Genomic DNA, 21,946 nt, shown 5'->3' with positions numbered 1-21,946 from the left:
GCGTTGTGCGAGCACCGTGGAACGACGTTTGCGTTGTCAGTGGGGTCATTAGATTCCCAGGTCCGCCCCCCCCCCCCCGTGACCCCGTGACCCTGCCTTGCCGAGTTCACCAAATGCCCCCGTGCTCAAATGCCAATTGAAGATGCTGCATGCAGGCTGTTACGTTGCCCGATGCTTGATAAAACACAGTTGCGAGTTAAGTGAGCATGCCATGTGAAAGACATGTTCCAGATGCTCACAAAGACAAAGACACGCGCATCGACACACACGGTTGCTTAAATGCAACCGTGGTAGTGACTGGAAAGTGTGCTGCTCTGTGAATCCCTACGGCCCACATTGTTTTCTGACAATGTCTGACATCAGTGGTGATGATCTAAATCGATTATGGGCCTCTCCTAGGTCGATCCAGCCTTAAATAACGACCTGGTGCGGTGTGCAAACATTATCACCGGGGAGACGAATGGCGATTGGGCGCGGTGCTGGCCACCCACCCCCCTCGCGTGCCGTTCCGGCCTTCGTAAGGTGCTGCTCCTCGCGAACAGCACACGCCCCGCAAGTCCGCTGAGGCCACGCGGGGGATCTTTTGCGCTTGCTTTTCAGACCCAGCACTCTACCGAGAATGGCGGCGCAGAATTCCATCCCGCTCGTGAACGGCAAGGTGGAGAGCACGGAGATGGATATTGCTCCCGGTGCTCCTGGCAAGCAGAAGATCAACGAGCGCGGGCAGTGGAACAACAAGGTGGAGTTCGTGCTGTCAGTGGCCGGAGAGATCATAGGACTGGGGAACGTGTGGCGCTTCCCTTACCTGTGCTACAAGAACGGAGGCGGTGAGTGTTTGCGGCAGCGCGTCCTTAGGAGTTCTTGTTCTAATGGGTCTTTTGGTAAAGTCACGTAGGTAGTTTGAAAGAGAATAATAATAAAAACTACGGCGTTTCGATCGCAACACGAGCGGTCGTCATCTCTCCTCCTGATCATCTCCTCCTGATGACGATCGCTTGTGTTGCGATCGAAACGTCGTAGTTTTTGTTATTTTCAAACTATTTACGTGAATCTTGATTTGAAGCTTTCGTGACTGCAGGAATCCATACTCTTTGGTTCTTTCGGTAAAGTCACGTAGGTAGAAAAATAATCGATCACGACGTTTCGATCGCGACACAAGCAATCGTCATCAGGTGGGACAACCACAGCAAGAAACAACTGCTGAAGTAGGTTATCTACGTGACTTTACCGAAAGACCCTAAGAGTATGAATTCCTGCAGTCACGAAAGCTTTCAGTCAAGACTGAGGACTTCTCTTTGGAAAAAGATAATGTGCATAAAAGAGCCTTTTTTGGGGGGCGTTAGATTGTTTTGCTTCTGAAATAGGATGTGCTAATTTCCGGGTGATTTAGTTTCATGAATATGCCCCAGTAAATGTATTTGATTTAGCTGTAATTGTTTGAAGCTAACGCACGATCGCTGCTGAATTGGATCTCTACACATCTAAAACTCAACCGTCATGTTTGTTTTTAAGTCCAACACGCGTATACTGCGAAACAAAACAGTATCTGTCCACACTGCAAACAGGTGAACATGAATTTTTTCCAGAAATTTAAACAACATCGTGTCAAGAAGACTCCCCTTCCGACAGATGTTCATGATCTGAGGGAGCATTTTCAAATTTGCCTGAGGGACGCATTCAGTGAGGTTACACAGCTCACTACCAAAATGTAACTGACACCTCAGTCCATATTAGCCAAAATAAATAAAGGTGCAGCCCTGCAATATTGCTCGTTCACGCCACCGCTGACAGAAGGTCGTCCACTCAAACGAAAAACAAACTGTAAACACCAGCGATCGGTCAGCAGTGTGCACGTAGAGTTATTGGCCGCACCAGATGTGACGGGATGTGAAAGTGAGACAATTGTCGTTTTTATTCGGTCTTCATCAATCTTGCCCTTTCAGCACCCGGTCCGGGTAATGGATGTCAAGGTGTAAAACCCCCCACGCCATGCCACTGAAAAACGGGGCCCACGTGCGAAATTCTATTTTTCACCGAAAAACGATTTCCCGTGATTTTTTGGGGGTTTTTCCTACGGTTGACGTCTGTCCGTTTGTCGAATATTTTTTTGGACGAAACGATTCGTGACTCTCAACTCAAATGAATAAAAGGAATTCGAAGAGACTTTACAAATGTCTAAGCCATTATAATATTAAGCGAATGTCTAAGCCACTGTAATATTAAGCATGGTGAAACTTTGTGCTCATCTATATATCTCATCATCATCGGCGCCCGATGTCCCTGACTTATGACAACAACAAATATTCAAGCGCGTACTGTGACTCGTAGATTCGCTCACAGACGCACAATGTCTCATAACATGCATGTGTGATTAATGATGATACTAATTTCGATTTACAGCTTTCGTGACTGCAGGGATTCATCTTCTTGGTGCTTTCGGTAAAGTCACGTAGAAGGAAATAATAAAATAATAAAAAATAAAACACAAGGCAGAGTCTTCTCGACGGACCTGTTCTCCACCTGAAGACGGCTGCTTGCGTTGTGGCCGAAACGTCGTGAGAATGATTTTATTATGTTTTATTTTTATTATTTTAATATTTTCCTTCTACGTGACTTTACCGAAAGAACCAAGAAGATGATCCTAATTCTAGATTTGAAGCTTTCGTGACTGCAATGATTCATATTCTTAGGTTTTTTCGGTAAAGTCACGTAGGTAAAAACATTAAAAACTAAAATAAAATAAAAATCACGACGTTTCGGAGGCAACACAAGCTTCCGTCTTCAGGTGGTACCGTCACAGCCACGACAGCTGTATCAAGTATTACTTGATACAGCTGTCGTTTTTATTTTATTTTACTTTTTAATGTTTTTACCTACGTGACTTTACCGAAAAAAACCTAAGAATAAGATGATCCTAATGCCGCGGTTTTGGATTTCCCGACAGGTGCCTTCCTCATCCCGTACGTGATCTTCTTTGTGTGCTGTGGGATCCCCGTGTTCTTCCTCGAGACGGCCCTGGGACAGTACACGAGCCAAGGAGGGGTCACCTGCTGGCGCCTCGTGTGCCCCCTCTTTGAAGGTTAGCTTTCATCGCCTGCCACGGCGGAGAGGACCAACCAGGCCATCGTTGCACGATGGGAAATGTTTACGGAGATTGTCGATGGCAAGTCGACGCCGGCAACTACGTAGTGTTGCAACAGCAACAGCGGCAACGACGGCGATGAAATGGCTTCCCCCGAATCTCGATCAATCTGAGCGCCGTCACTTCCCCGAGTGAGCAACTGGGATGGCGTCGTCCAATAGAGGTCACCTGGCCGTCAGAGGTTTCACGCTCTCTCGACAAAGCCATCAAACATGTAATTTTATAAAAAAAATAAACTCTGTTGTCATCGGGCTCAACGGAATCCGTCATTCTCTGCCGTGTTTGTAATTTGCCCCAAAATGGAATCGAACCTGAGATTATTTCTGTAAAAATTGTGAAATACCTGCATGGCTATCAAGGTCAAAAGCTTTGGTGCCAAGTGGAGAGATTTCATTTGAGGGGTGTCCTGGGAAAAGATTGATAAACCACATATATTCCTAGGTTTTTTAACCATTGCCAGATATAATGCAACACTTTACAATCCACTCTTTATCGTATCATCTGCCCTTAGATGACTGCCAAATTAAGTTGATAAATCACCGTTGTCATCCAGTTAATCAGCCTGCGCTCAAGAATAGCTTCCTCTCTGGACAATTAGAGTTTGTGGGTTGTCAGTTTTTTTGGGACTCTGCGCATTTTAACCAATCAGTTGCAAGGTGTTCATCGGGTTCCAGATGTAGGAATGGATGATACAGTGCAAGAATCTGTATGTGTTTACACTATGAGACCTCCTTTACCAGTGGCAAAATATAGTAGTAGGTTTTTACCCTTAAAACTGGTACAAAACTGACACCTTTATACAAGGCATCATGTTTGCAATAACCGCAACACAAGCAGTCAAAATGCAAACAAAAATAAACAACTCTGATGATGGTAATGATATGCACTGTCCTTGACGTTGACCAGTTTAAAGGGAAAAAACCTACTACTATATTTTGCCACTGGTAAAGGAGGTCTCATAGTTTAAATGCTTACCCCGAGCTCTCAGTACTCTGATAGTGCACTGTTTTTGAGTTGTACGCCTTTTGGCGTCATCTGGTCCAACACCAATGGAGACTAGGCTCTAAGGAAAGCTGTCTCGGGTGTGGACCAATCAACTTTAAGGACAGTGCCTATCATTACCATTATCAGAGTTGTTTATTTTTGTTTGCATTTTGACTGCTTGTGTTGCGGTTATTGCAAACATGATGCCTTGTATAAAGGTGTCAGTTTTGTACCAGTTTAAAGGGTAAAAACCTACTACTACACGTCTGTATGTGTGTTTGTGTGCACTGCAGGCCACGCACGCATCCCCGTTGTGTCTCGCTCCGGCCTTCATAGATGTTCACTGACAATCCCAACAGTCTGTTAAGGCCTATGCTAAGAGCACTTGCCCCAACAGTCTTAAAAATAGTTATTAGGGGGATCTTTATCTCTGTGCACTGCATCACATTCCTGGTGCCTAGGGTTTGGTTCCTGCGATGCAAACCCCCAGTGGCAATCGGAATCTGAACCATACATGGCCTTTCTCTTTGTCAGTCTATGTAAAAATGTATATGGGAAGTGAATACCAGTACTGAAAAGACAAAAACAGAGTGAGTGCAAGACCACACCACTCCCTAATGTGCCATAACGTGTGCTCACAAACAAGAATTTCCAGCGCAGTCTGTTTCCAGGTTGTTCGTAATCTTTGTTTTATGACATTTGTTTGTGTGTGTGTGTAAAAGTAATGGGGGTGTGATAGTGGCACAGTGGTCAGCACACTGGCTACATTTTTTTAAAACACAGCTAATGTTTGATATATGAACTGTTTCTGGGTCGCCCCCCCCCCCTCCCCCCCACTTTACCAACAAACATTGCACAGCTTGGTGAAGTATGGTCAAACAACCCTCACGACCATATACTCCATGGGCAGGCCTTCATCCAGCAGTGGATTGACTGCAGGCAGGGCTGTCAAAAAATATATTACAATACAACTGCTCTAGACACAGTCCTTTACACACATTTGCAGTACTCAACCTAAGAATCCCAATAACCTCTGACCTCTCTGGCAAATATATCTTGGCTCTGATATTTTCGAGCATAAGTGCCACACGGATCCTTCACTGTTCGTCGGGGGGACATGGAAGGTGGTGGGAAGTTGCGATGGACATGGGGTATAAAGATGGACAGTGCAGGGTATGGGTAAAAAAAAACTATGTTAAAAACTTTTAGATGAAAACAAAATTCCACCAGAGAATACGTTTACATGCAGTCGGATGTGCACCGGGGAGATACGCTGAGTCAGATTGGGAATCACGATGGTGAAACAGGGAAGGGGAACGTGAGCAGGATGGAACGCTTGGGGAACTTTGGAGTTGATCGCGAAGAATAGGAGACCAGTGTGCCCGCAGAAGAGGGCTTTCGGCGATGGCACGGATCACGAACGCGGACACTGACAAAGAAAACATTTGGGAGTAGACTGACAGAAATAGGGACTCATGCATCGGCGAACATTCACAAATCAGAGACGTTCGCTTTGACTGTTGGGAAAAGCGGAGTGTTCTTTCGGCACGCCACGTTACGGCTGGAAGGGACGACGGTGGAAAATGGACAATACTGGAGAGATAAGATCGGTTCGTGTGGAAGAGATGGATTGAGCAATGGTGATGTTGAGCGGGGTGCCTTTAATCAAGCAGTGGATAGACAATGGCTGGTTATAATGATGATGATTCACTCCCCACAGCGATTCGATTCGATGTCATTAATTGTCACAGTTTGAAGTCAAGCTTGATTTTTTTTGTTATGATTTTGACTGTCTTGTGTATATTGTTTGTCACTTGTGCAATTTTGTTCAGTCCATGACTGGATATTTACCATTATCATATCATATGCATACATCATAAATACTCACTTTATAAAAGTGTGAATCATCGCATAGATGATGAGCTCATGAATGCATTTTTATCAATGAACTAATGCTTCTTTAGATGCCTAATGAAGGCAGCATGTCATGCAATACAGTAAAAATTGGTTCTATATCACGCTTGAATACAACTGCATTTCAAGATGCTGTTTTTGCACGGTGCCTTGAGATGCATTTGCTCATCATATAGAACAGGGAAGTGTTAACATTCTGTAGCTGCACAGCACATATTTGTATAGACAAGGCACCCAGTCACAGGCAGAGAAGAAGGGGAACATTTTGAGCCTAGACTCTGACAGGGGCAGGATGTCAACAGCACGGACTGCTGAGGGGAGAGAGCTCCAAGCCATGGGGCCAGCATGACACAATAAGTGACCACCCACTCACTGACCGAGCGGAGAGTGAGTGGCAGCTTCAACAGAAGGCCATAGGTGCTAGAGTGGAGATCTTAGGTGCTAGAGTGGAGATCTTAGGTGCTAGAGTGGAGATCTTAGATGCTAGAGTGGAGATCTTAGATGCTATAGTGGAGATCTTAGATGATATAGTGGAGATCTTAGATGATAGAGTGGAGATCTTAGATGCTATAGTGGAGATCTTAGGTGCTAGAGTGGAGATCTTAGATGCTATAGTGGAGATCTTAGATGCTATAGTGGAGATCTTAGATGCTAGAGTGGAGATCTTAAATGATAGAGTGGAGATCTTAGATGATAGAGTGGAGATCTTAGATGATAGAGTGGAGATCTTAGATGCTAGAGTGGAGATCTTAGATGCTATAGTGGAGATCTTAGATGCTATAGTGGAGATCTTAGGTGTTAGAGTGGAGATCTTAGATGCTAGAGCGGAGATCTTAGATGATAGAGTGGAGATCTTAGATGATAGAGTGGAGATCTTAGATGCTAGAGTGGAGATCTTAGATGCTAGAGTGGAGATCTTAGATGATAGAGTGGAGATCTTAGATGATAGAGTGGAGATCTTAGATGCTAGAGCGGAGATCTTAGATGATAGAGTGGAGATCTTAGATGATAGAGTGGAGATCTTAGATGCTAGAGTGGAGATCTTAGATGCTAGAGTGGAGATCTTAGATGATAGAGTGGAGATCTTAGATGCTATAGTGGAGATCTTAGATTCTAGAGCGGAGATCTTAGATGCTAGAGTGGAGATCTTAGATGATAGAGTGGAGATCTTAGATGATAGAGTGGAGATCTTAGATGCTAGAGCGGAGATCTTAGATGCTAGAGTGGAGATCTTAGATGATAGAGTGGAGATCTTAGATGATAGAGTGGAGATCTTAGATGCTAGAGTGGAGATCTTAGATGCTATAGTGGAGATCTTAGATGCTAGAGTGGAGATCTTAGATGCTAGAGTGGAGATCTTAGATGATAGAGTGGAGATCTTAGATGATAGAGTGGAGCTCTTAGATGCTAGTGCAGAGCACTGTTGGAGTGGGTACAGTGGTGGAGGAGGGGATGGGAGAGTGCATGAGGGCAAGTCGAGTGAGATGAGGGAGAGCGTATGTCAGGGGTAGCTTGAGATTTACATTCATTTTATTATTTCACGGACATTTCCCTTCATCCAGTTGTCCGGCTATTTTACAAGGGAGGTCTGCGGCGCGTGAGCATGGCAGCAGCATGAACAAAAACAAAGGCAAAAACTTCAGTACCCTTCAGTCATATTTGCACAACTAACAAACGTGGTATTCAACGGTTTGTCAACGAAACACACGGTAATATAAAACAAACTGTGCCAATAATAACATGAGAACAAGGAGCGCCAGAAATAAGTTAAATACAGGGGCAAGTACTGTAAGTAAATAAGTACGCTCTGTGTTTTGTTTTTAATAGGGGAATAATGCGAGGGGTTGAAGGGATGGAACCAAAAGTTGTAATTAACGGTCAAAGATATTTCAGGAGCAATGCGGAAAAACTTTTCTTACTAAACACATTTTAAGCAAATTTTTTTTTTTTAGGAGGAATAAGGAGACACTTGTGATGCTATGGGAGGGAGTGAGATTAACCGAGTGGTCCTTTAGGTAATTTACAGATTTGTTTAAGAGGACCTTCAGGATGAAGACAGCCCAGTGGTGGTCTCTCGATATATATATGGTGGAAGGGGGGGGGTACATATTCGAGGTTTCAAATGATGAGTTCCACAGGGGGCGACAAGGACAAGAAACGGAGAGTAGAGTGGTATCGTGGTTATGAGACGTTGTAGTTGAGTGAGATAAGACGTGAGTGTTAGGGGAGCGGGAGACGGGGTGAGCAGGAGAGTTAGATTGTTGTCGTGACTGTTGACGCTGGCGAATGACATTTTAACATTCAATTAGCGGGTGGGTGCGAGTGATGCTCTTTGCATGTGTGCGCTGGCAGGCCTGGGCTACGGCACGCAGGTCATCGTGACCTACCTGAACGTCTTCTACGTCGTCATCCTGGCCTGGGCCATCTTCTACTTCTGCAACTGCTTCACGGCCGACCTGCCCTGGGCTTCGTGCAACAACCATTGGAACACAAGTAACGATCGCCCCCACACCCCCTACCCCCCTGCACCGTGCCTCTGCCGAGTGGGTGGCTCGTGAATGCAGAATCTGCCGGTGATTTACCGAAAGAACCAAAGAAAATGCTAAATGTGTGTTGTTTTTTTGCTTAATTGGCCAATTCCAAGTCTGGGGCTTCTCATTGTATTTTTTGTTATTCTGCGACCGTGCAACAAACACTTTAGGAAAAGCGCCGAATGCGTTAATATCTCGCGTGGAAAATGTAGATCTGCCGTGGAAGACGAGACCTCGGCATGTGTGAATCCCAACCGTAGTTCTGCTTGCGTTGTCAATTTCCCGGACCCTTCCTTTGACCCACGGTGGTATGCCGCTCGCAGCGAGAACCTCAGAAGTGCAATTTTTCTTCATCGCGTTATCACGACGGGAGACGAAACAAACGAAAAACATTAGCGAGAAGCTGGCCTGCGGAAGCTCGAGAGAGAGAGAGAGACATGCAACGCAGTGATTGATCGCAGCTTGGCAGACAACGGGTTTGTTTCGCTTGCTGTTGTCACGATCTAACATCGATCGGGCTGTGCTTGCTTGGGGTGGGCTGGGTAGGGGGGGGGGTGTTTGTCTCTCAGCTGCGTGGCTTGATGATGTCCGCATGTGCACGGGCTTGTATGTGCGCGTAACATTGGCGGTGCGCGTGGTTTGCGAAATTTCCTGAAGCAAACACGTGCGTGCGTATTCAGTCCGAGCGTAGGTAGCGATGCAATGTTTAAGATTGATTGTGTGCGTATCAGATGAAGTTATGGTTGCCACCTCTGATGTACCAAAAAATAAAACCTTGGATTTATCATTGGCAGAGGGCTATATCTCACAAAACTGGACGAGAGGAGAACTACATGTGAATGCCTTGTCTTGAGTGGTGAATTATTATGCATCTGACAGAGAATAGGACTTTTGACATCCTGGGAAGACCCACTGATTGATTAAGACAGCTACGTCAACACGAGGACGATTTTGGGAAAACCAGGACAGGTGGCAACAACAGATGGAGTAACCCGCTTACATTGTCAATATATTTTAAGGCGGTAATGTTACGACTATTGAACAGGAATAACCAGTGACTAATATGAGTATTCTTTCCAGCCGTAGAAGTTATCTATTTACTGAGCAAAGCAGGAGGGTTGCGATGTTTGGTCAGTTCCATTAACGAGTGTTTGGCTTCATGTATGGAGGGAGCCCCACATACAAGGGGACAACGCCTAATACTCCATACTGATAGACACAAGGATCCTTTGGCACACTGCCATCTCCTGGCTACGCCGCCAGGTATTCCCAGGCAGTGTCCCATCGTAGTACTAACTGGGCTCAAACCTGCTTCGCTTCCGATTGTTGATGAGATCGGGTGTATTTATTGTGATTTTGGTGATGTAAGGCTCAGCACGTGGGTGATGTAAGGAGCAGAAATAATACGTTCTCTTATATGATAACGGTACCGATTGCTAACTGCATTTGAATATCAAAGATGAAATGAGAGCGTTCTGCTGGCTGCACAATAACACGGCTGAGCGTCACGTGAAGCAGCGGCTTCTCAGACATTGCCACGCTCCACTTGTTTTTTGTTAAGCCAATTAATGTTTCAACAAAACGGAATCCAGCCCGAGCGATCTGGAGCACCAACGAGCGATGTACCGTGAGTGCCAAAATCTAGGGCAGTGAGAAGAGAAAGCGCTTCCGACAAGCGAGAGCTTTAAGTTCGTCGGTCGCTAATCCAGGTTTCATTACCAGCCCCCCAATCAGTCGCTCATTTTGCCGCTCGTTGCGGAGGTTCGTAGGTTCGAGCTCAGCGGCAGCCCTGGTTAATGCGGGGGGAAAAAAAACATATGCTCACCTTTTGCTTCACAGTGGACGTACGTCTGTATGTAAAAGATCCTGAGACATTTTTCGAAAAAGATTAAGGCCTTGTGTGCCGAAATCACGGTCCTAATTGTCCACGTTTGAAGATTCACCGCAGTTTACCGAATCGGGTACAACTATAAAGCCACGCAGCAATATCGCTCTCTCCCAACTGTGAAACCCCTGCAGACTACACTCGCCTGTGAAACACAACGCGGTCATGATAGCGTTGCGCTGTAAGAATGGACGCATGTGTGTATGTTGAGCTTATTTCTAAATGTATGTAGCCAACCGTGCTAATCGGAGGTGCAGGAGGAACGACAACAAACTAAACACAAAAAGCAGTTCTAAAGAATGAGTTTTCAATCCAGATTTAAAAGTGCATAGCTCAAGTGGCTTCTTAATATCGGAAGGAAGAGCGTTCCAGACGGCCGCAGAAGTGCATGTGAAAGTGCGCGATGCGGTGACCATCCTTGCTCAATGGCCAGCCAAAATCTGGTGCTGTGAGGATGACCGAAGTTCACGTGATGATGGTTTACGCTCCTTGACAAGGTATTGTGGTTCATATGTGGCACGCACTTTGTGTGCGTGTAATGAGCGCGACCTTATAATAACGTCTTCGTTCGGCAACCGGAAACCAATGCAGCTCGCCGAGCACTGGACGGACCACGATCAGATCTTACAGGACCCGTCACGACACGTGCCAGAGAATTAAAAAGAAAATTGCCAACAGGGCCGCAAACGTACGAACGATTCGGTCCGACTGAACCGCCACGGCGTGGAGGGGTCAACGCGCCCGTGCGCGCCGCGAGCCGCCCGTGATGGGCGCCCCGCTGCTCGCCATAATTTGGTAACAGGGATGGATTTGGCACTGGCCCCCGCGACTTGGCAACGCGAGCCTCTGTCGGCCGTCGCGTTCGCCAGCCGGTTCGCCGTCGGGGCTCGTGTTCCGGTGGCGCTAACTCCATCAGCATCTTATGGCAGCGATTGGTCTCCGGGCATAATGAAGCGCTTGCATTTAGAGCCTCGCTTAGGCAAGGCTAATTTGATTAACCCCAGAGGGATTATGGTTGAGTTAACTGCGAGATTGGAATTCACAATGATGGTAATAATAATCACGGTTTGTTTTAGATTTCACCCAGGAAAGCCTCACAATGTGATAGGACTCGTGCCCAAGATGGCCCTGATTGCATTGGAACGTTTATCCAATTCCATTCATGAGCATTTGGCAAGCGGGCAGAAAATCGGGATACCCAGTGCAAACCCCACTCACATGAGAGAATTACAATTAAGAGCTCCTTGCAGATATATTCAAGGATCCATTCCTATACCACCATCTCCTGGCCACGTGGCAGGCCAATCCCACCACGAATTGAAGATGCTCATCAGCTAGAGCTGTGTTCTGTCTCGAAACACAGTTGTTTCGTGCCTGAGCCAGAGCATAAATTGGTACCACCTAATGTAACACTCCTTTTTAGAAGTACCCATATATTTATACAGCGAATGAAAGTGAATTACTGAATAACACCGCTCGTTTCAATTTATTATCACACATTTTCAAACACTAGATATATGCCACCCCGGATGGTGCAGACAAGTGATATATATATATACATGGCCTAAGCTCATGGAAACAGAATCTGTATTCAGACTGGATCAATCCGATGAACTCTGAAGCTCTTTTTCACAGATGACCAGTATGGGCGGGCGGGGGGGTCAGCAGTGGACTTGTTGAATAACCGAGTGGGGGTCTTGCAAAGAAGCCGCTGTGTTCAGCTTGTGTCTCTCTCTCTCTGAATAAGCGCCCAGGGCACAGGTTGTATATAAGCACAGGAGTACGAAGCAGTGAATCCACAATCCGGAACCTGTGCCTCACCGCCCGTCATACTCGACACAGCGTGGTGGGCACAGCTCCACCAATCACCACTCCGGTCCAGTGGTTTGCAGAGCTCCGGTCTAGATTTTAGGTCTTGCCAGTGGCAGTGGATATTGGTATGCACACTTGCACGCACAGCCACCAATCTACTTCGCAAGGTTTTCAAGAGCACTAATTAGGGGTGTTGGAATATAATTACGATAACAAATGCACCTGGACACATCATAGTGGCATCACCATGCACAGCGCTGCGCATGAATTTGTTAACAATCACTTTCAAATTATTTTTCAAATTGGATTTTTTTTTTCATTGTCGTAGGCTGAGTAGATTTTTTTGTTGAAAACGCATTCAAAGAATGAGCCAAGTGGATATTGTCCTGAGGCTTTACTATGCAAAGAGGATAAAAGAATTGTCGTTAGTGTTTGCCACATTTGCCTAGACTTTTTCCATTTAAATGTCATAAACCGATGTAATCGATGACGACGATGAACAAGTCCTTTTGTCAATCCACTGCTGGATGAAGGCCTCACCATGCCGTGTCAGTCTCTGGTGTCGTTTGACCATACTGTAGCCGGCTGGTCAGTGTGGGTTGGTGCGGTGGTTAGTGCAGGGGTGGGTAAGGCCTGGTTGAGATATCACTCAGCTCTCGCTGACTTGAGTTGTGGTCAGGAATTGAACTCAGGTCCTGGGATCACGATGCAGGCTTTAAACCACTATGCTGTTAGGGTTATAAGGTTTATCACAATATAATTATTGTGAGAAACATTTCCTAATCAACGGCCACGGTGGTGAGATGTTAACTACCTCACCTGGTGTACAGGAGGTCGTCCATTCGATCCCAACCCTGACATCTGTATAATTTGAGTCTGCATGTTCTCCCTGTGGTCGCGTGGATTTTTCTCTGGGGCCTCCGGGTTTTCCCTCCACAATTAGAATCAACATGAGTTTAGAGTTTTTAGTTGCTATAATTGTCTACATGATTAGCCACGTCGTTGGGCTATCATTTGTGGCCAGGTCGCTTCAGAAAAGAGCGATGTGACTAATGGGCCTTACCTGGTAAAATAAATATAGTTTATATTATTGGTTCTTTCGGTAAAGTCACGTAGAAGGGAAATAATATTGTTTAATATTTTTTTAATTTTATTATTTCCCTTCTACGTGACTTTACCGAAAGAACCAAGAATATGAATCCCTGCAGTCACGAAAGCTTTAAATCAAAAAATGTAAGTGAATGGCTCACAATTAGAAGGTCTGATAATTCTAGATTTGAAGCTTTCGTTACTGCAAGGATTCATGCACTTAGGTTTTTTCGGTAAAGTCACGTAGGAAAAAAAAACAAACTTTTATAAGAAAAAATAATAATAATAGAAATAAAATATTAAATCACGACGTTTCGGAGGCAACACAAGCTTCCTTCATCAGGTGTAAAAAGGCACAGCAGTTATTATTTTGCAGTTATTATTTTGCTGTGCCCTTTGCGTGACGTCGTTTATGAACGGCCCCTCAGACATTTTTTTTGCTGTTGTATTTTTTAAGACGGGGGTATGTCGTCAGTTTCGCCGTATATCTCGGGCGACGGAGGTCTTGTAGGGGCTGGAATGGCACCCACTTTCCGAAGCCGGCGCTAATCCAACAGGGTGGAAGCAACAAAAAGCATGCCTACGCATGCATTCCGAAACGCTCTCCCACACGTGTTCGTCGTCGGAAGTATTTCGTGAATGATAATAACGGCGGCGCTGGCGCCAGATGCGCAGGAAGCAGTACGCACCCCGGGGGCCTTCCCTGATGAAACAATGAGGCTCAGAGCACGGCTCGGCAAGGGAAACCCCGGCTAACCCCTTCACTCAATGTTGCCGCTTTTCTGAAGGGGAAGTTCCGAAGAGATGCATAGCTCTAGGCGAAAATTCACCGCCCCCGCCCCTCCGCCGCGTTACAGGCATACGGACAGAGCTAATGCATTAACGCTGTCCAATTGTAGTTTTGGAAAGCGTTAAAAAGTGAATGAAAGGAACGAGATGACGCCCGTAACACAATGTGGTGCTGTGCGTGCAAAGCTGCTTTGTTCGAAGTGCGCTTTTTTGCGATCGCCCACGGCTGTTTTCCGTCGTCCTCTTTGTGTCTCCAGACAGCTGCGTGGAGTTCCATCACACGGAGAACATCACGGCGGTCCGCGTGGCCAGGGAAGGGACATCACCGGTCATCGAGTACTGGGAGTGAGTAGCGTGGAGCTCACAATTTTCGGAACTCGCATTTTCTTTTGTTTGCTTAAAAGTAACCAAACTCACACCATTGGAACCTCATTTGCCAGTAAAAAATATGATAATTGTTTTTTTACCCTTCTATCTGGCAACAAAACTGACACCTTTTTTTACAAGGAGTCATGTTTGCATAGACCACAATACCTGCAGTCATAATGCAAACTAAAAACATAACTCTGTATGCACTGTCCTTGAAGTTGATTGGTCCACACCCGAGACAGCTTTCCTTAGAGCCTAGTCTCACATGGGTTGGACCAGATGACGCCAAAAGGCGCACATCAGTAACCAAACTGTTTGAAGATAGATATTTGTATTTTGACAGGTAAGGCCCACTGAGCTATTAGGTCTTTTTCGGAGGTAATCTGGCCACAAATGATAGCTCAACGAAGTGGCTCATCATCGTGTGGAAATGTTATAGCAGCCAAATATTCTAAGCGCACGTTGATTCTAAATATGGATGGAAAAACTGGAGGACCCAGAGAAAAATCCACGCGACCACAGAGAGAACGTGCATGCAATCTCCAAATATACAGGAACCCATGACCTGTATACCGGGCCAGGCAGATAACATTTCGCCAGCAGTAAAAATAAAAACGATATAATCGCAGTGTTTCCTTTCGGAACACGAGTTTGCTGTCAAAGTCCAACATTGCAGTGTTCCGTTATAAACAGTTGTAGCACGATTACACAATGCTCCTGCCAATATTTATATATTCAACAGATTTGTCCAGCTGATGCACTGTACTGGTATACAGGCTGTCCAGAAAGGATTCGTCTAATATTAGGTAGAAAATTCTAATTAAATGGCAGTTTGAACTCGGTCTGTAAAACTATAAAAGGCAAAAAAATCCCCCATACAGTCTTTATCGGACTTTTGAGGCAAGTGCTGTTAGCGAGCACTTATGAAGGATGGCACGGCACACGAGGGGGTGGGTGTGCAACACATTGTGTTACGTGATGTTTTCAGCTCAGGCATGAGGACAACATGACCGTTTGCCCAATGGACTGTTTGATTTCCTCATTGCCATGCGAGTACGGAGCAAAGTTCAGCATAAAAAAACAATATTTACCACCGCATGAAAATGTACGTAGATATACCAGCCCATGGTCTGCATTACTGTAGCTAGCTTTCATTTTATTACATTTGGGACAAAGTTACACATGACTGTCAACCACACTTCAGCCACGTGTACACATGCATTGGCTGGATGATGTGTTATTCAACTGTGAGTTTGAGGAAAATTCGCACTCTTGTGATTGACATCTGCATGCCCCCCCCACCCCCCCTCTTCACACTCGCTTAGGCATGCCCCCCCCCCAGCTCCCCTCCCCCCCATCACCACCTCCCCACCATCTCCCACCCACATCCTCCCCACCAATGTCAGCTCGTGACTCCAGGTTGAGAAGGCAACACAATCCGCCTCGGGTTTCCCTGTCTTAGGTGATGACGCGTGCCGGTCGACTCATTGATCAGTGGAACACAGAGGCAAAACGAGTGGTGGTGGTGGTGTTGGCGGTAGTGGCAGCGGTGGTGGTGGTGGCGCCAGTGGTGGAGGTGGTGGTGGCGGCGGTGGTGGTGGTGGCGGTGGTGGTGGTGGTGGCGGCGGTGGTGGCGGTGGCGGCGGTGGTGGTGGTGGTGGTGGCGGTGGTGGTGGTGGCAGCGGTGGTGGTGGTGGCGGTGGTGGCGGTGGTGGCGGCGGTGGTGGCGGTGGCGGCGGCGGTGGTGGCGGTGGTGGTGGCGGTGGTGGTGGTGGCAGCGGTGGTGGCGGTGGTGGCGGTGGTGGCGGCGGTGGTGGTGGTGGCGGCGGTAGTGGTGGCGGTGGTGGTGGTGGTGATGCTGAACCAATGTTGGGCTCACACCAGACCGGGCGCCAGTCTGCTGGTGAAAGCGCTGGCGATGAAGCCACTGTCAGTGGCATTCCCGTCTTTGGGTCTCTGTGTGAGTCTATATCGGGCCCTGCTATACGTAAATCTACGGGTTTTCATGTGAGCATTACACTTTATGCGTTTCTGTGGGAATGCATAGATCTATATGTAAGTCTTTGGGGCACTATGGGAATATATGGGTCTCTGTGCAAGTTTATAGGTCGCTACTATACTTAAATGTATGGATTTCTACGTGAACCTTCCAGTATATGAATTGATGTGGGAATCTTTCTATCGATATGTAAGTCTTTCGGGCTCTATGAATCTATGGGTCTCCGTGTGAGTGTATGGGTCCCTGTATGAGTATATGGGTCTCTGTATGAGTCTATGGATCTGCGTGTAAATATATGTGTCTCTGAATCCATGTGTCTCTGTGTACATCTATGGGTCTCTGAGTCTATGGATCTGCATGTGAGTCTCTTTGTCTCCATGTGAGTCTATGAGCATGTGGGTCGATGTAAGCGTATGGGTTATATGTGAGTCTATGGATTCCTATGCGCGCATGGGTCTTTGTGTAAGTCTACGGGGGTCTCTATGCGCGCCAGTGTATTACAGCTTCTCAATTAATACATCTGTACGTGTTACCACCTGAGGCTAGAAAACCTGAGGCCTCCTCTACCTGGAGCTACGAAATCCAACTGCTGTGTACGCCCCCACCCCCTCTCCAACGTCACCCCCGTCTCACATCTGCCACCCTTCACGCGCACACTTCAAATGCATCGTGCGAGATTCAATCCAGGCTTGTGCTATACTGGCAGCACGACAGTTATCGTGCATGTAAGTGTTACACTCTACATGAGTAGTGTATGCCTACGATTACGACCGAATCATCCAGAATTTTCCAATTTTTTCCGTGTGTTCTTGTATAATAGTAATTTGATTTTTGTTCTACGCAGGCAAGACCCACTAAGGAAATCGGAGAACACGGATGGAAGCTCGTGCATACCAAGAAATAACACGCACAGCTAAAATCTATAAAATCGAGTGTTCCCAGACATTCTTCAAACCGAATACAAACCACCGTCAAACCTGCTTAGTTTTTTGATAATCTGACGACATTGGACACATTTAGGGTCATTTATTCCTTGACTTTGCTCGGGGAGCTCTTGGCATTTGTGTGGCTATTGAGCACGGGCCATGACAACCTGCACAAGGTTGAGCTGCTCAGCGTGTGAGGCATGAAAATGAACTCACGCCATCAACTTGGCCGAACAGCGATGCCAAACGCTCCTTTTCAGCGCCACGCCACTCTAAATATTCGACAAAGCTTTGCGGGTTTCTTAATAGGACGCTTAAGCAAATTACCGTCTCTGTATGTCTGTGTCGCTTTCTGCTTCTTGCTTCGAGCTGTTCGGATTGGAATTCCCTCCCGTCGTCTCTCTCTCTCTCTTCCCCCCCCCCCCCCCCAAGTTTTTGTTCCAATCTTGCCAAAAATTCGAGAAGCCGCATTAACTTTTATTCTCTTGCACCTTCAATGGCGCTGTTTGATTGTCGGCCAATCAGCCTTTCGTGTATTTGGGCCTGTGCCCACCCATCGTGGTGGTGATAAAAAAAGACACCTCCTTGTTAACCCTTTCCCGTTCCAATGACGTACGTGTACATCATGAGTTTTTCTTCGGATTCCATTCTGATGACGTATGTGTACATCATCGGAATCGGACCGGAAGAAAAAAGAAAGTAACTTTATCAGTACCGAGGCTCCCACAAGGCCATGCGGGAGGGCGTATGGCACAGTTTGGCGCCAGCTATTGTCGAGTGTGGTCGAGTCGCTACAGTTCTTTGCGGGGAGTACAACGTATTTAAAAACACCGGCACTACGCCTCCCCAAATAAAATTAACGCCGAGTCGCTTACGCGTTGCGAGGGCGACGGCGGGGTACAAAGAAGGGGCGGGCGGGCAGGCGTGGGACGTTCGCGCGTTTGTGTGTTCTGTCCCGCGGCTGCAGGCGGAGAGTGCTGGGCATCTCCAATGGCATTGAGAACATCGGAAACCTTCGCTGGGAACTGGCTCTCTGCCTCCTGGCGGCGTGGATCGTCTGCTACTTCTGCATCTGGAAGGGACCCAAGTCGACCGGAAAAGTAAAAACGCAACGCCGCTCATCGGCGCGCGCGCAATCAGTTGTCCCTGCTTCGCAGTTAGGGGTCAAAAGCCATCGCTCGCAGGCAGTGTCCACCCACTGTACAAAGGAAGTGATGTCGCTGCTTGCCTTCAAGCAGGGATCCATTTCTCACTCAATATTGTCTGGGTCGCTGGTAGACTGGAAGAGGGAGGATTTCGTGTAAATTCCTGGTCCTGAGTGGGTGTACTATTGACAAAAACTGGGTGTAGCATTAAAAAAACGGGACTTTTAACTTCCCAGATAGACAGGTTGCCCGGGACAGATACCTGAAACACAGGAACATCCTGGAAAATACCAGTACAGGTGGCAACTCTCGACTAGAGGTGGCACGTGACCAGTATCCATAGTCAGAGCAAGAGATAAACTGGATGCGGTGAAATATGTTCAGGGTCGCTCGCCCAGGCAGACCCGGCTTAAATTCAACCCTGGACTCAAATTTAACTTCAGGCACTGCATTGACGTCCATGTACACGCCGATGGTTTATCACCGCCACCATGATCGTGAGTGCTGGTCTGGAGCAGTGTCGCTGTGTGTCATCGCAATGTGATACGAACCCAGCAACGAAAGTTGGATTCCTGGTCCACCCCTTCCCCGCGCACCTTCAATTGGCAGTTCGCTACATACGGTGCGAAAGAAGTTCAACATACATGCATACATGGCTGTCATGAGTGGTGAGCGATATCTGAATCCCAGATCACCAATTGGCACTGACCAGTGCGGTGAAATTATGTGAAACAAACCGCATAACTGGCATGGTTTTGGGAAGACTTCATCCAGCGGTGAATTGACAAAATGGCTGTTCATTGCATTGTTATGGCCTAGCACTGCATTGTAACAGAAAATATATAATATATAACTAGTGTAATTGCCCACCATATGACGGGTAGATAAACATTTAATCCAATGAAATAGACTAAAATTTTAAGATTGTATTGAATTTATTTAAACAGAAATTTCTATAAGTGTGACATTTGGTGTAAATTGCCTTTCATGAAAAAAATATTTACAATTGCACAGATCACCAAAACTACATGATATTAAAATGTGGATGTCACAGAATTTCCTGGCACTTAACAAAGGCAAAATAGTGTTACTGGTAATTGGAGCAAAAGCCCGAAGAGAAAAACTGCCCACACATTTTTGCTCGCTGACAGAAAACGCCAAACTGCAGGTTATAAACTTAGCTGTTTTGTTTGATCCGGATTTGAACCTCGAAGCCCACATCAGATATTTGACCAAAACGGCATTTCATCATCTTATAAATATAGCTAGGGTACAGCCTTTTCTATCTCACTTTACTACTGAGAGACTGATGCATACTTTTATTTCCAGTAGACTTGACTACTGCAATGCCTTCTTTTCCAGTCTTCTGAAAAAGTCAAAATGTAACCTACAACGTATTCAGACTGCAGAAGCACGTCTGCTTACGAAAACCAGAAAGAGCACCCACGTGACACCTACTTTACGATCCTTGCACTGGCTGCCAATCAGTCGTAGGATTTATTTTAAAATTATTTTTATTGGATTTTAAATCGTTGAATGGTTTGGCACCAGCATACATGTGTTCTAAGATATGAACCAACAAGATCCCTAATATCCTCTGGTTCCGGCCTTTTAGTTGTCCCAAGGGCCAGGACCAAAACGCACAGAACAGCAGACTTCGGTGTGCATGGGCCTCGCCTGTGGAACAACCTGCCGGGGGATCTGACGGCTTCGCAATCGTTAAGCAATTTTAAATTAAATCTAAAAACTTTTTTTTACTTGCTTTTACCTAAGATTCTTGTCTCGTGTTATATTTTGTTAATATGCCTTTGCTATCAATTTATCATAATGCGATTTTGTTTTGGCTGGAAATAGCTTTTATTGTTCTTGCATCTTTTAACAAAGTTTTTGTTTAACTGTACAGCACTTTAAATTGCATATTTTGCACGATAGAGCGCTATAAAAAATAAAAACTTGATGATTGATTTATTATGTACAACGGTGTCAAGAACGAAAATATAAAAATACAAAAAACCAACTTGGCTTTTCCCAAAACCAGCGCTGATATATTTTTGGAGAAAATCGATTATTCTTGAAACTAACTAATAATTAGTTACAAATTTAAGAAGCCTTTCATGAAAAAAAAAGTATTTGAAATTGCATTAAAATACTTCAGTCGTTAGGCACAGATTACCAAAACTTACGTATGATAGGCCGGCTTTTAGGGCAGAAGCACTCCTCCACAGCAGTTAGATGTGTAGCGTGAACGTCTTATGAAAAGCAGATGGTTGAAAGGAAAAATATGTGAATGTATACCCTATTCTATGGGTTATAAGATGCTCCGGAAAGTTATACGCACTTGACACTTGTACCCTGTGTTGAGAAAGTTCTACAAATTTGGTCTCACACACACACGCACGCCTCCCAGATTGCAAGATGCACCCCAACTGTGTCTGTAAAATTCAGGGGGTAAAACGTGACATTTTTTTCTTAGAGAATACGGTCATTGGAGAAAGAATGATCAAATATTTGGCAATATTGTTTTTTTTTCCTGCTGTAATTCTGGTTATATTTTTATACATAATTTACTTATTCGGTGATTTATGTCAAAAGTCAACTCCTGTCTCAGGCCTGAAGCTGAAGTTTTCGAATGAATAAAACATATTTTAGTTTCCTCTCATCTTTGGTATGTAGTGAATTCATAAGGGTAAACATATGGTTCTCTTTGTATATTCTGGCTTTATACTTTCATGGAATATATTATCTCGTGGAATTTTATTTTTTAGAATTACGAGTATATTATCATTTCTAACGAGTCATTTCGGATCCGTTCGCATAATTTGGTATATGTATATTTTTTTATTATCAATTATCACTACAAAGTAAATTCTTATTTCCATAAAAATATTACAAAATATCGACACAGTTCGTTTTCTTTCATTACAATCACCCCTAGCATCATGAAACTCGACGAACGCAAGCTTCTATTGACAGGTGAACACCCAATTTTGCAGCAATCCAACATCGCTATTTCATGACGGACACCCGCATTGTTATTTTGTCTCCCGGGGAAGGTCGTTTACGTGACGGCCACCTTCCCGTACGTGATGCTGATCATCCTCCTGATCCGTGGCGTCACTCTACCCGGGGCCAGCGAGGGAATCAAGTTCTATCTCTACCCCGACGTCAGCCGGCTCTCCGATCCGCAGGTCAGAGGCCCGGCGTGTTTTCCGGTTGTACCGTGGCGTCGTTCGGAGTGATGTCCGACGCTGCACTCCGTACATTGGACAAACATCCCGGACGTCACGTGGTATATCGCAAAAAAAAACACACATCGCAGAGCCGTGCGGTGCAACGTGTCTCAACGAAAAAATATCCTTAT

General features: G+C 45.7%; 1 protein-coding gene across 1 annotated transcript in view; it reads left to right on the top strand.

Annotated features, from left to right (window-relative positions):
- The window catches only part of LOC144729401 (sodium- and chloride-dependent GABA transporter 3-like), a 100,763-nt gene that overhangs the window by 12,086 nt on the left and 66,731 nt on the right, over positions 1-21,946 (top strand). Inside the window, exons 3-8 of the mRNA XM_078609660.1 lie at positions 601-827; positions 2,945-3,079; positions 8,393-8,533; positions 14,404-14,491; positions 18,408-18,540; positions 21,639-21,773. Of these exons, the coding sequence (XP_078465786.1) occupies positions 620-827; positions 2,945-3,079; positions 8,393-8,533; positions 14,404-14,491; positions 18,408-18,540; positions 21,639-21,773 (840 nt within the window). The 5' untranslated portion in view covers positions 601-619. The remainder of the gene's footprint in view (positions 1-600; positions 828-2,944; positions 3,080-8,392; positions 8,534-14,403; positions 14,492-18,407; positions 18,541-21,638; positions 21,774-21,946) is intronic.

This window comes from Lampetra planeri, chromosome 32 (assembly GCF_965212315.1).
Source record: "Lampetra planeri chromosome 32, kcLamPlan1.2.h2, whole genome shotgun sequence".
Taxonomy (NCBI): domain Eukaryota; kingdom Metazoa; phylum Chordata; class Hyperoartia; order Petromyzontiformes; family Petromyzontidae; genus Lampetra; species Lampetra planeri.
Note: the sequence above shows the minus strand (reverse complement) of the source record. Positions and strands in the feature narration are given on the sequence as shown.